Source organism: Xiphophorus couchianus, chromosome 1 (assembly GCF_001444195.1).
Source record: "Xiphophorus couchianus chromosome 1, X_couchianus-1.0, whole genome shotgun sequence".
Lineage (NCBI taxonomy): Eukaryota > Metazoa > Chordata > Actinopteri > Cyprinodontiformes > Poeciliidae > Xiphophorus > Xiphophorus couchianus.
Window position 1 is genome coordinate 22651037 of NC_040228.1, and position 12355 is coordinate 22663391.

Genomic DNA, 12355 nt, shown 5'->3' on the forward strand with positions numbered 1-12355 from the left:
TATCAACTCAGAAGCCTGAAAGATAGCAACCATACCCACCACATCCCAGAGACGTCAGCTCATACCTGAGGCTTTTGCCTTCCACTTTGATGTCTTTGGGCGACGTCATAATCTGTTTCTGGTGCTTTTTTCCTGCCCGGTTCTGCTGCAGGCAGCAGCGGGTCCATGGAGCGGCCGCTGTACGGCTCCACGTGACTGAGAGGAGACGAGGTCTGGGATCCTGGCAGGTCCTGACACTGCAGAGAAAAGGTCACACAAAGTTTATCACTTAGCACTTCGTTAAATAAGATAAAGACTTTCATTTCTTTGCAACATGCATACTGATGCAGATAACTTTGTTTTCACAACTTGTAAAGTTGCTTAAAAAGCCCAAAAATACTTCTGTTTTTTTTTTTTTTTATCTCAGTAGCATAATATCACTTTGAAAAACTTTAATTTGGGTGCATAAAGTCAGTGGGGGAAAAAAAATTAAGCTTGCAAAGGCTACAAAATATTAGCATCCCAGCTGTTGGTACTGTACAATTTCTTTAAATCCAGCGTCATCTAAAGAAATCCAGGGATCTGTCTTATTGTCTCATTTCTTAGCTCTCCCTACAGTTTTTCTACAGGATTTAGTTTGCGAGAGTGAGGAAGAATGTTGATTTTGGCTCTTGTGAACCATTTTTGTGTTGATGTGGCCATGTGTTTTGGAACATTATCACGCTGAAAGAACCAAAGCCAATTGATTAAAAAAAAAAATTCTGTTACATTTGACGAGACTTTAATTGAAAATCTCCCAATATCTCAACATGTTCATGTTATACACTAGTGAAACAAAAAGTAACAGATTACTAATTAAAAGTACATAGACACTGTAATCAAAAGTAATACTTGGAAAAATTCCAACAATGATTAAGTTGCATGATTATGCTGGTACAACAGAGTGATTTAATAAGTTACGTATTGTATTGGAGTTGTCAAGGTATTTTCCATATCTGTACATTAAAACATTCACATCAGACCACAGAGTGTGTAAGTTTGCATGTTCTCACCCTGATTTGAGACAACCGAGGAGGTTTGACAGGAGGCTCCTCATAAGGCCTTTCAGCTAAGGAGGCTATGATGCGTTTCCTGTGACCAAGCAAAGTAATCTTAAGCACCTGTGGAGAAAAAAAAGTGGGACATTATCTACTGAAGACACAAAAGAATATAGGAAAACATCACTCGTTTAACTGTGGAGTCATCCAAGTACTAACTATGAAACAGTTTGTTGGAAGTCTACAGGAATAATCCACATATATTGCTGCAAAAACAAAGACATGACTGCTTCTCTCAGAAGTTGTACCTACAAGTGTCCCCCCTCTCCTCCAAAAGAAAATCTCGTCACCTCCTAGAAATGAAACGCTAAAAACATCCTCTCTACAGCCGAGTGTTCACCTTCAGAGTTTAAACTGACAACCCGACTTCTGTGTGACACTCTTGGAAACTAATTTCACCGTCTGATACTCCGCACATTCTACATGCGTCAATGTGACTCACATTGACGATCTCCAGCTCCCAAAGGTTTTTCACACAGTCCAGACTGCGGTAGCCGCTGGCTAGGAAGTTGGGCAGGTACTCGTGCAGACCCAGATTCTCCAGCCAGGCGGAGAGGGAGCTGCTACCGTCACATCCCAGGGCTTTCACCTGTGGAAGGAGGATTCAGGAGCATGATGATGCCAGTGAACTGAAGAAATAATTAGTTATTGTCTCCAATTACTACCAACTGATGTCACTACTTTAATGTGGAATACCTAATAATTTTGCACAAGTGTAAATGGCACTCTGTAATAGAATAACAAACATTTAGGAAAAAAACTAATAAAATGCTACAGCAGTATGAAAATTAGTTCATTCAGAGTCAACAGTGATGGAACATCAGTGGCAACTGGAAACTAACAATTGAAAGCTAAACATTCTCTTTTTTAAAAAGGTGTTGGCATCTAAATTCATGTCAGCAGGTGCTCTGCATAATAAACTCATTAAGAAATTAAATGGAAAACATTTGAGATAAAAAGCTGATGTAAAATACCCTTTGGCTTCCAAAGACTTCAATGTTATATGCAGAAATTTTAGATTCAAATAAAAAAGGTACCTGTATTTGTATTTTGATTGATTGAGACAGTGCTATTGCACATGTATAGGAGTTACAGAAAATATAAATATTACTAAAAATGCACATGTGAGTCTAATTAAAGTGCATAGCTATAATAAATATTTCTCAAATCTGCTAGGTGCTTTAGTGTCAAGGAAAAATGTGCATCTTCCATTAGCATGGAGTCTCATTATGCTAAAATAACAAATGAAGTCGGGATGAGGATTTCGTCACCTTTGGTAAGGAGCGTGCTGCATGCAGGATCTTCTTCCTGTGGCTCGGATCTGTGATTCCAATCTCCCTCAAGTCTTGGTCCTCCATCACGTTGCTCCCCTGTAGAACAGAACACAAGTATAGCTGTTACTGCCAATAAAGGGAATAGTGACCATCAAAAAGCTCTTAGGAGGACTTTGAGGAAAACCATGCGACCTCTCAAAGAATAATCCAGTTTAGAAATATATAACCTAATCATCTGTTTTTAATCCCAAACAGACTGCTTTTATCGAAGGTTAAATGTAGCCAAGACTAATATTCCCTGAGAAACGACTTTGCTGGTGAGTTAGTATCGATTCCAGATACGCAGCATTGCAAGAAAAGGTTGGCCATCACCGAGTGATATTCTCCTTAGAGTGTTGAAAGGGGAGCACTTAAATGAGACCCAACCATACTTGAGGACTGGACTGATTAGGATGTAATGAGTTATGGTCAAGCTGGTCTTTGGTTACATGAAATATCACCTTGGAGACAGTGTGGTAGATAATGCAGAAAAGATCCATGAATCAATGTCTGTGATGCAGTGAGGTCAGCAATATGAGACGGAGGAGCAAAGCAGCCAACTCCTGGTAGCCAGAGCTAACACTCAGATCAAAACGCACGCCAACAAGGACCGGACCTCATTTGTTTTCCTGCCCTGTTTGCTAATTTCACGGACCTGCAGTCCAACAAATAAGTCTTTATGGAGTAATCTCACGCAAACTGGCCAGTAAGTAGTCAGCAAGAACTGCAAGTACACCTTGCAGGCTGCACATCGACAAGGTCAGCAACTAAATCTCATCTGTTAAAAGAATCAAAACGTTCGCTTTAGCTGCTGTATCAGAGACAAATTGCGACGCCTCAGTATCCACGAGGCTGACTCTTCAATATGTGCCTCAGGTTAATCCTTTCGTGCTCAGACTTGCTCAGCACTAAAAGGACGGAGGAGAGGTCAAACCTGAGGACTTGTTTTCCATGCAGAGGCTGTAGATGTAAACAAGGCATGTGACTGTCCAATCCGTCAGTGTAAAAACTGTAGACACAGGTGTCAAACTCCAGTCCTCACAGCCGATGTCCCTGCAACAAGCTGTGTCTCTGTCAGCACACCTTATTGACATAATTAGGTCATTTCAGTCCTTGATTCAGGTGTGTTGGTCTTGGGACACATCAAAAAGTGGCAAAAACACTGACCCTGGAGGACTGGAGTTGGACAACCCTGCTGTAGAGCATTAGTGTCAGGATACATGTGGAATCACAACTTTAAGCAGCAATATGTCCTGTTTAATTTATATTATAACGATTAATGAAATTTTAGATGGAAAAAAGGAGGAGTGTTAAATAAATAAAACGGAACTATTTGAAAATAGCTATAGCACTCCAGCTCACATCAGGATGCGATATCTTTGTTCTATTAATACCCGACACTCCGCTGACGTCATAACGATCATCTCCTAGCAGCCTCTGAGCGCAGCCTTTCCTGCTCAGCATTGTGGGAAGCTCAGTGGATAGTAGCACTTTTACAGAGTACGGATGACTGCATTACAGCCTCTGGAGATGAACTGCTAAACAGCTCCATGGAGAGAGAGATACTTTACATATTTCCTGGGGAGCATTCAGATTTTTATTTTCTACTGGGCAGTTGCTGCATTTAGATAGATATATCTTTTTAATTTTGGGTACTGTGGAGAGAGCTTACACAAACAATTTTTCTTGTGTTGTGGATTTTAAAAAGAAGATATATGGTTTATGACACTGGGGCTTAAAGAAACACCTCAATGCATGCATGAATGTCTTTCCATCAGATGTGCTAATTTCCATAAAGGATGGTCTCCATGTTTCTATTTAAAATACAATTTTCTTCAAGGTGCTGCTGGACAGAAATAAGATTTAGCAGTGCTACCAGTGATGGAGAACCAGAGAAAAAGAGTTTTTGGACTGATATTAACATAAAAATGTTTCTTTTTTCCGTAAGATAAAGAGATTTGATAAAGTGGGTGATGCAGTGGGGATAACTCTGTGGTATCAACTGGGTAGAATAACCAAACAAAAATTGAAAATCAGAACATAATTTAAGATATTCACTCCATACTTGTGTAAACTAGGTTGTTTTGTGCAAATTGCACAGTTAATTGTGGCTCTAGGTCTAGTCACCTCTTTGCCAACTCATATTGTGTATGGCTGGTACAAAATGTGCATGAAGATGTTTGGTTTGAAAAGACCCCCAAAAAATTCCCCCCCCAAAAAATGCGAAAAATCACTAGAAACCTGACCATTCTTCTATCACTACACTACTTTCTCTCAAATGCTTCTCTTTCCCTCCTTCGCTTATCCAGAGAAAAGCCACAGACTCCCCCACTGGACAAAAAGTGCTCTAAATTCAATCAGGACTACAGATTATTCAGACTGTCTAAAGGACATCCAGCCAGTAATAATGATGATCTCAGTGTGTCCTGCTAACCTGGCTGTGAACAAACTATTCAGACCTGAAGAAAGAAGCTGAGGAAGACGTGACTGGTCGTACAAAACAGCAATTGTTTTCTCCAAAAGAAGATTTGCTTAAATATATATTAAAATATCATAACTAACAGACAACAGAAGGATCAATCAATAGACATTCATCTTCTAGTGTTAAATGCTAATATAAGGAACCATTACTCTAATTTTTCTGCAGGGTTTCTTGGCATTGATAAAATTCTATGAAAACAATTGGGATGTTGTTCATGCCAGTACAAATACTGAAAGATGGCAAAGATAGAAAAACTGTTGAATTGGAGATTAGAGAAAAGCACCATGAAAAAATTAACCAATGTCGTGGGATTTGATGCTTGTGGTAGCCTCTGAGCAACGGTCAGATGAAAACAGGCTTCCCTTAAGGAAGATTCTGCTACTAAATTTCATGTTCAAAGATTTCCTCTCTTCTATTTGACCGCAAAAAAAAAAAAAAAATCTTTGGACACAAAAGAAACTTGGCTCAAGTACATAATCCACCAGAAATTAAGATTTCCTACATATTTTGTTAAATATTCCACAGTTTCACAGACTCAACTTTACAGAATTCACAGTTATTTATGTTCATTTATATTGATATTATAATACAAAAGTTCACTATGAACTTCTGACAAATTTTTGTACAACCAGAAAATTTTAAATGAAGGGAGGAAGGAGGGGAGCGAAGAAAGCAAGCATGGATGCCAGAAGGAAAGATCATTTGGAAAGAACAAGATCTTTCTGTTTCGCAGAGCACTGCTTGCACCCAGGCTGTTAGGGGAGCCGTTTTTGGGCAGGACATTGCTCCAGGAGTCGATAAAAAACATCTAATATGTTTCAGGAGCAGAACACAACACAATCAGTGCTCCTATTGATCCAAATCTTGAGCCTGGAGAGTAGGCCTGACATCACAGTGGACCAAGGGGAGGAGTAAAGACTATTTAATTAGACACCAGATACAGCAGACATGAATTAACCAAGAAACATTTATTTTCCACTTGATTTGAACAGCACATTAAGGTTGGAGTTTTCCTTTAAACATGGAAGAAATTTTAGGAAAACTGGTGGTCTCCAAAGCTCATCATAAACAGAATTATCTTTTTTTTTTAGCTCTCTGCTCTGAAAAGGAGGGGATTCAAGGCTGAGGAAGATGAGTGTGAGCTACTTAAACCAGCAGTATGATTAAACCCAGGCAGAAACGTCAGAGGCTTCAACACAGACTTAAACATGAACATTAAAAAGGATAAAAAAAAATACTTAAAGCTGCACTCTCGTGTTACGTAAAACACAAAGATGGCTGAGGCATATATCAGTGAGCACTGCACACCTCTGTGTATAAATAACAGCAGAAAATTCTCAATTAGCAAATATTTATTTGTTAGATGTATAGTGTTTCCAGCTCTCCAGTGCGTATTGAATTAAAGATTTATAGTACATGTTTGCCAAACTCGATTAAGCTGTCTCTATATGATGATTTCTTGCTGAGCAGGATGAAACAGATCCCTGCTGGTGCTAAAGCGAATGTGTTTTTACTGCATTTATTTCAGAGTTCACCATGTTTGTTTTGTTTCTAACTCTTCGTCACCAGCTGGGTCTCTCGTCCTCTCCTCCGTCAGTCCTTGTTACTCCCAACAGCACCTGACCTAACTCACAATGGCATCGCACCCCACAGGCTGGAGAAGTGTGTCGGCAAAGCAACAGCAACCCGTTGATCACTCAGGTGTTTCTCCAATCTGTGACTGACTACAAACTGCTTTTTTCTTTTTTACAGCCAACTCTGAGTCAGAGCACATGACATCAGCCTCTTGAGCTCCGGACAGACTGACTGAATGTGCTGGATATACCCAAGTCAAGGCCAAACAAAGGCAAAAAATCTGACAGAAGCAAAGTTTCTAACTGCTTACTGTGAAATTGGCTCACAACCTTCAAAAGTTTGCCATGTCCCTAAACGACTTGTGGTAAATCCATATTTCTTTCAACAATGGCTTTCTTCTTGCCCACCTTGCATAAATGCCAGACTTGACAAATAGTTGTTCTGTTAACAAATTCTTCAATCTGTTTTATTGATCTCTGAAGCTCATTTTGCAGGTGCACCATGCTCTGTTCTCAGGTGATGAAAATTGTCCCTTGAGGTGTTAAGATAACGCTGTCTTAAACTTGACCACTTGAACCATGAACTGTTTTCAGTGCTTATTGGTCTTCAAGTCTAACAAACCTCTGAGGCCTTTTGAGAGCAGCTGTATTTACACTAAGCTACACAGGTTGACAAATTACTACATAAACTACATTTTCTTATGGGTGAAAGACAAACAAAAGCTGCACCTTTTAAACTTCTTACCTAAAGCAAAAACATGTATATTTTTATTTCTGTTTCACAATGATGCACTGTTTTGTTTCTCTGTTGCACAAAATCCTGGTAAAATTAATACAACTTGGTGGAAATGTGTAAAGTTCAACACAGTTGTGGCCACACTTTCAATAATCTGCTAATAGCAGAGCTAGTTTTTCATCTCGTGCTTTAGCATTTTTACTAAATTTGAAAACATTTAGCACACTTAGATAAATTTACTTTTCCATATTATCTATATAGCGTTAATTTACGTGGCTGTTTTGTAAACTTTCAGTGAAATAAAGATTACAATACAATACTCAAATGTTACTACACTGAATCACTGAAGAACAACAGTACAGATGGGTGTACCGTAACAAATTTTAACCTTGTTGAGGGCAATATGTTGTAACACATGTTATATCATTGACACAAGATTAGCATCTACATGGATAAAGTTAACACTTTAACATCTACTTCCACAATATACCAATTTAGGACTTTAGGGTTAGTGCAACTAATGTTTATCATTAGTGTTTTACGGTTAGCGCAACTAACCTTTTAGTTAGGAGTATGTACCACTGGTTCAAGGTACATTACATTTTTTGTAAGCACTGCTCACTTAAGACACTTGTGGATAATCAGCTAATAGCACAAAAAAGGGGATAATCTGACATTTAAGTCAAACTGCAGCCATAAGATAAATTTCATAATAGATCGCGTAATTGCAAAAATGAATTATGGACAAAACCCATCATTAAAAACAAATAACCCGCTGTTGCTCCAACAAACACACACAAAAAGAAGTAATCACATTTCTGATCAAGTTAATTGGACCTTGTTCCATCTAATGCAAGCTTCAGTAAGATTAATGCACAATTTGGAGTTTTACTGAAAAACTAAAAGGTAGTAGAAATGTTAAAAATAAATAAATTTTAAAAAAAAAACACAAAATGTACCAGTGTCACTTAGAAAATAAAGACTCACCATGTAGTGGAGGTCATCAAAGCCGTTCAGCAGCAGTTTGCTCTCGTACTGCGGCAGCCCCACGTGCTCCAGCCAGTCCCCCACGGGCTGGTCCAGCAGCCGGCTTGCAGCACCTGCTGACAGTGGAAAGCGCTTCAGCAGAGAGAAACCTTTCAGCCGGTAGCAGCGGCACTCTGAGGAAGAGACGTGGCATTGCCACATAATTCTTGGCCAGCAGAGCCGAGCGCACAAGCAGCAAGAGGCCGGCGGAGACAGCGTCCTACGAGGAGAGGGTGTCATCCCCCGCCGGACAGCGGGGGCCGAACCACAGTTAGCCAAGATGGATTAAAATGCCCCCTACAAGGGGTGAAGGAGAAAATAAAAATAGTACGGAGTCCTAGCAGACCGACACAAGGTTCCCGGCTGTGGTTTTGTTGAGAACAGCTTAAAATATTTCTAAAGCGAAATCCTGAAGCACCAGACTTGCTTTGAGTTCATAAGTTGAGTGAATGCAAATCCAGTGAAGGTGTTTTGTTTCAGGAAAGTGGAAAGTTGCTTATTAGGTAGTTTAATTAAAGGTCCATTCTTTGTTCACATCTTTAGCCTACCAAAGAGATAATCCGTGAATTTCCATGGGTGAATGCATAAAACAAAAGAGAATAGAAGTAGTAACAAGAGAAACCTGCGACATGCCTGCAATGAGCTGAGATTGATCACAAAGTAGCGCCACAATGACAGCTGTCAGCAGCCTGAACTGGGAGCAGCCACCCAGTGCAAAGGCAGAGGACTGTCTCTTATCCTGCCAATATAATAATGTGCTCTACTTCATCACAATAAATATCCCAATCAAAGGAGATCTGGTTTCCCAACACTTAAAATGCATATAAGACATAAGTCTCACCTTTCACAGGACAAAAAACGGACAACATAACAAATAAGTAACATAGGCTATAACAACAATTCTGCATATGATGCACAGTCAAATGTCTATTTTCCACTCCTCAGATCTGCAACAAATCCAACGCTCCACCAGATGGGATTCCCACATCAAAACATTTGATCCTCATTTGGTTCCTCCAGAAGTTTGTCGAAGAACAGAAAACAGGTTGCTCGCAATAAAATAACTCTTTTACGGACAATAGGGCTAAAGAAGAAAGTCCAAGAGGGAAACAGACGTATTTTAAACTCCTCTGTACTGCAGAGCACACTGTTCAATCCTTGATGCCGAAGTGTAGTCTGTCCGTTGTCCTGCCCGTGATTCCCCCTCTTCTCCCTTTCTCTCTCTCTCCCTTCTTCCATGCACTCTCATCCTCCTCTCTCTCTTTGAAATACTGCAGGTGGATTATTTTTGTCATTTAACGCTACTGTTTCAGAACCCCTTTTAACTGCATTTGGTTTTATGTTCCTGGAGCATCTTTATCTCTGTCTTTTCCTTTCTTGCACATGTTAGGTTTTCCTCTTCTGCTATATCTTTCACTCATGAGTTAATCAGTAAAAAGCTGGAGATACGAGACCGCCGGCACGGAGCCAATCGAGTCCAAGCACCGTTGTCAAACAGAGGAGTAATGGGGGGGAGTGACGCGGTTTCCCCCGTGTGTATTAGCCAGGGAGACATTTCTCCAGCAAGTCTCCCCAGTGGTTTTCCTGACAGCAGCAGCAACTGAGGCTCATAAGCACACAACTCTGGATCCAGACTCCACATCAGATCATCACACAGATGCAGTCTGTGATGGAGCACTAACCACATTACCACTGAAGTGTCAGCTTTCCCTCAGAACTACAGAGTAAAATGCACTCACTCCACTGACATACGTAGTGGTTAATATTTTAAGAGTCCTCTCCAGTGCGAAAAACAAGCAGAGGGTTAGAATAAGAAGTCTGCACAGAGGCACAGAGGAGGTGCTGCATTGATGAAATATATTGAAAAGTAGCTAATGCAGAGTCAAGGTGAATGTTGAGCGATGTGAGAGGGGAATGCTAAAGGGAAGAAGTCGATTGCTCGGGTTACCGCTACAGTTCCCATGGGCCATTCATCACCCCTGATGACAGGCTTCAGAAAAGCCAGAACAGTAATAGAAGAGCAGCGTCAGGGTACTTAAAACCCAACACCAAATGTAATTAGGTCCCTGATCTTCCAATTAGGGATCAAAGTAACTTTAACTTTAGAAATGGCCTTAAGATGATGAATATAGCTCAAAACAACATCAAGCAACTTATGGAGTACAGTCATGGGAAAAGTCCAATTAGAAGCCTGGATTTATAACCATCTTTAGCACCAATAACTTCAAGTGTTTTTGTTCCCTTACTTCAGCAGTTTATTGTGGAAATGTTCTGGCTTCCTCTTCTTTACAACACTGTTTTGGTTCTTTGAAAGTTGCACATTTCCATCTCTGAAAGGTTCTCTTAACTTTTATCATCAAGAGCTGGTTTCCCTCATGTTTTGCAGTCATATTCAGTAAATAAAATTAAAATATGCATTCCCATGAAGATCATTGGCTATTGGCCTAATGTAATATGTCATACTTGCACTAACCGTAAACATAAAATCATGATGATCAGCAGAAATAAAGGCTTTTAAACATCCATCTGTGTGTAATGAATCTATATAATGTGTTTAACTTAGTGATAATATTCCTAAAATAAATGGACTATTCAATAATAATCTAATTTATAGATATTAAGATGATCCAACACACCAGAACCATGGCTGAGTATCACACCTTACCCATTGTTGATGTGGCACTTTAATGTATTTGATTATCAGCACCTAGCAGGGACTTTTGTTTTAATTCAATAAAAGAAGCAACATTGTTAACATTACAGGAGAAATGACAGTGAGCACATGAAAACAACTGTAGTCATACTCTACCTGGACTATCATAATGCTGATCTCTGGAGAAATCAATGCCCGCTCCAATAAGAGTCATGATCTTCTCAATCTAGAGACAGAAGCACATAGGCAAGAGTTAGGAATATTTAAGAGTCAATCAGTTCAACATCCACTTTCAGCTTTAATAGATCAGAAAATATCTTCCTGCTGTAAACAGTAGGGTCACTGCACCCCAAAAGACACAAACCATTTTAGTTCAAAACCTTCACTGGGCTTTATTTCCAATTAGTTTAAGGTTCCTTCAAAGGTTTATAGTTAGTCTACAATGTCCCTGTATGTAAGATTTAAGATTTGTTGGGAGCCTTACCAACTATTTGTTTTTAATAACGGCATTTGTTGGAATTTTATTTCCATAATTTGGGAAAGTTTTGGCAGCATGCATGCAACAATTGTAACAAGAAATGTTCTGGAGAGACGTTTACTCCGTCTCAACTGAGTAGTAACCCAGTATGATTTAAATCAGCACAACAGCAAGACATTAAATCAGAACAGAAAGAGAAGCATTTGATTTATTCACTGGTAAATTAACTTTTGGCAAACATTGACAAAATGGAGCTCTAGTAAAACATTCTGAATGGCTGGAAGAACTGTTGAAGCTGTTATGTGCAAGTTCAAATTTTTTATGCAAAATGTGAATTGCATAAAAAAAGTTCACTGCAGAAAATGATATCTAAACTAAGAAGAAGAGCTTGAGCACTTCTTCACGTAGCTTTTCAGGTAGCTTCAAGCTTTCAAGGTTTTTTTTTTTTTTTTTTACACAGAAATAAGAAAAAAGTAGGTTAGGTGCATGGAGTGACCCAAAATTGAACAAAGAAAAGAAAAAAAAAAATCCTGCTACAAAATATAATACAATTGTTTTCCCAGTGAGGAGGGTGAGGCAGTTGTGGTTCCATCCATCTGACCATGCAGTACAACAGCCTCATCCTGCAGAAAATCCTGAGGGAGCCGGAGCCTATTGCAGCTGAAATTGGACCAGCAGAGGGATCCACCCTTGGGAGGTCGCCACTCCATCACACATTTAATACAAAGGGACAGAAACCCACAAACACTCGCTCCAAAATGGCCCAACATGCAAGGACTGTACTGGGAGGAAACAGTGAGCAGATGGAAAACCCCACATAAACATCTGAGATCATGCAAATAAACACTGCGAAGGGCAGCCTAAGGACGCATAAAATGGCAGACCGCTCGTCTTCATCTGTTTGTTTAAATCTTCTGTGAAATTGGAGGTAGGTAGGTTTCTGCAGCCCAAACCAGCTTTAACACTTCCTTTGATTTATTATTATTATTATTGTGGTGATAATAATCACCACATAAT

General features: G+C 39.5%; 1 protein-coding gene across 6 annotated transcripts in view; it reads right to left on the reverse strand.

The window, feature by feature from the left end:
- The window catches only part of anks1aa (ankyrin repeat and sterile alpha motif domain containing 1Aa), a 68276-nt gene that overhangs the window by 7094 nt on the left and 48827 nt on the right, over positions 1–12355 (reverse strand). For 4 of the 6 annotated variants that reach the window (XM_028006513.1, XM_028006361.1, XM_028006583.1 and 1 more), the window contains 6 exons: positions 11017–11086; positions 8169–8284; positions 2348–2446; positions 1519–1665; positions 1032–1139; positions 66–236 (listed from right to left, as the gene is read on the reverse strand). In XM_028006513.1, coding sequence (XP_027862314.1) covers positions 66–236; positions 1032–1139; positions 1519–1665; positions 2348–2446; positions 8169–8284; positions 11017–11086 — 711 coding nt within the window. The remainder of the gene's footprint in view (positions 1–65; positions 237–1031; positions 1140–1518; positions 1666–2347; positions 2447–8168; positions 8285–11016; positions 11087–12355) is intronic. The other 2 variants (XM_028006435.1, XM_028006718.1) reach the window with 1 other exon arrangement.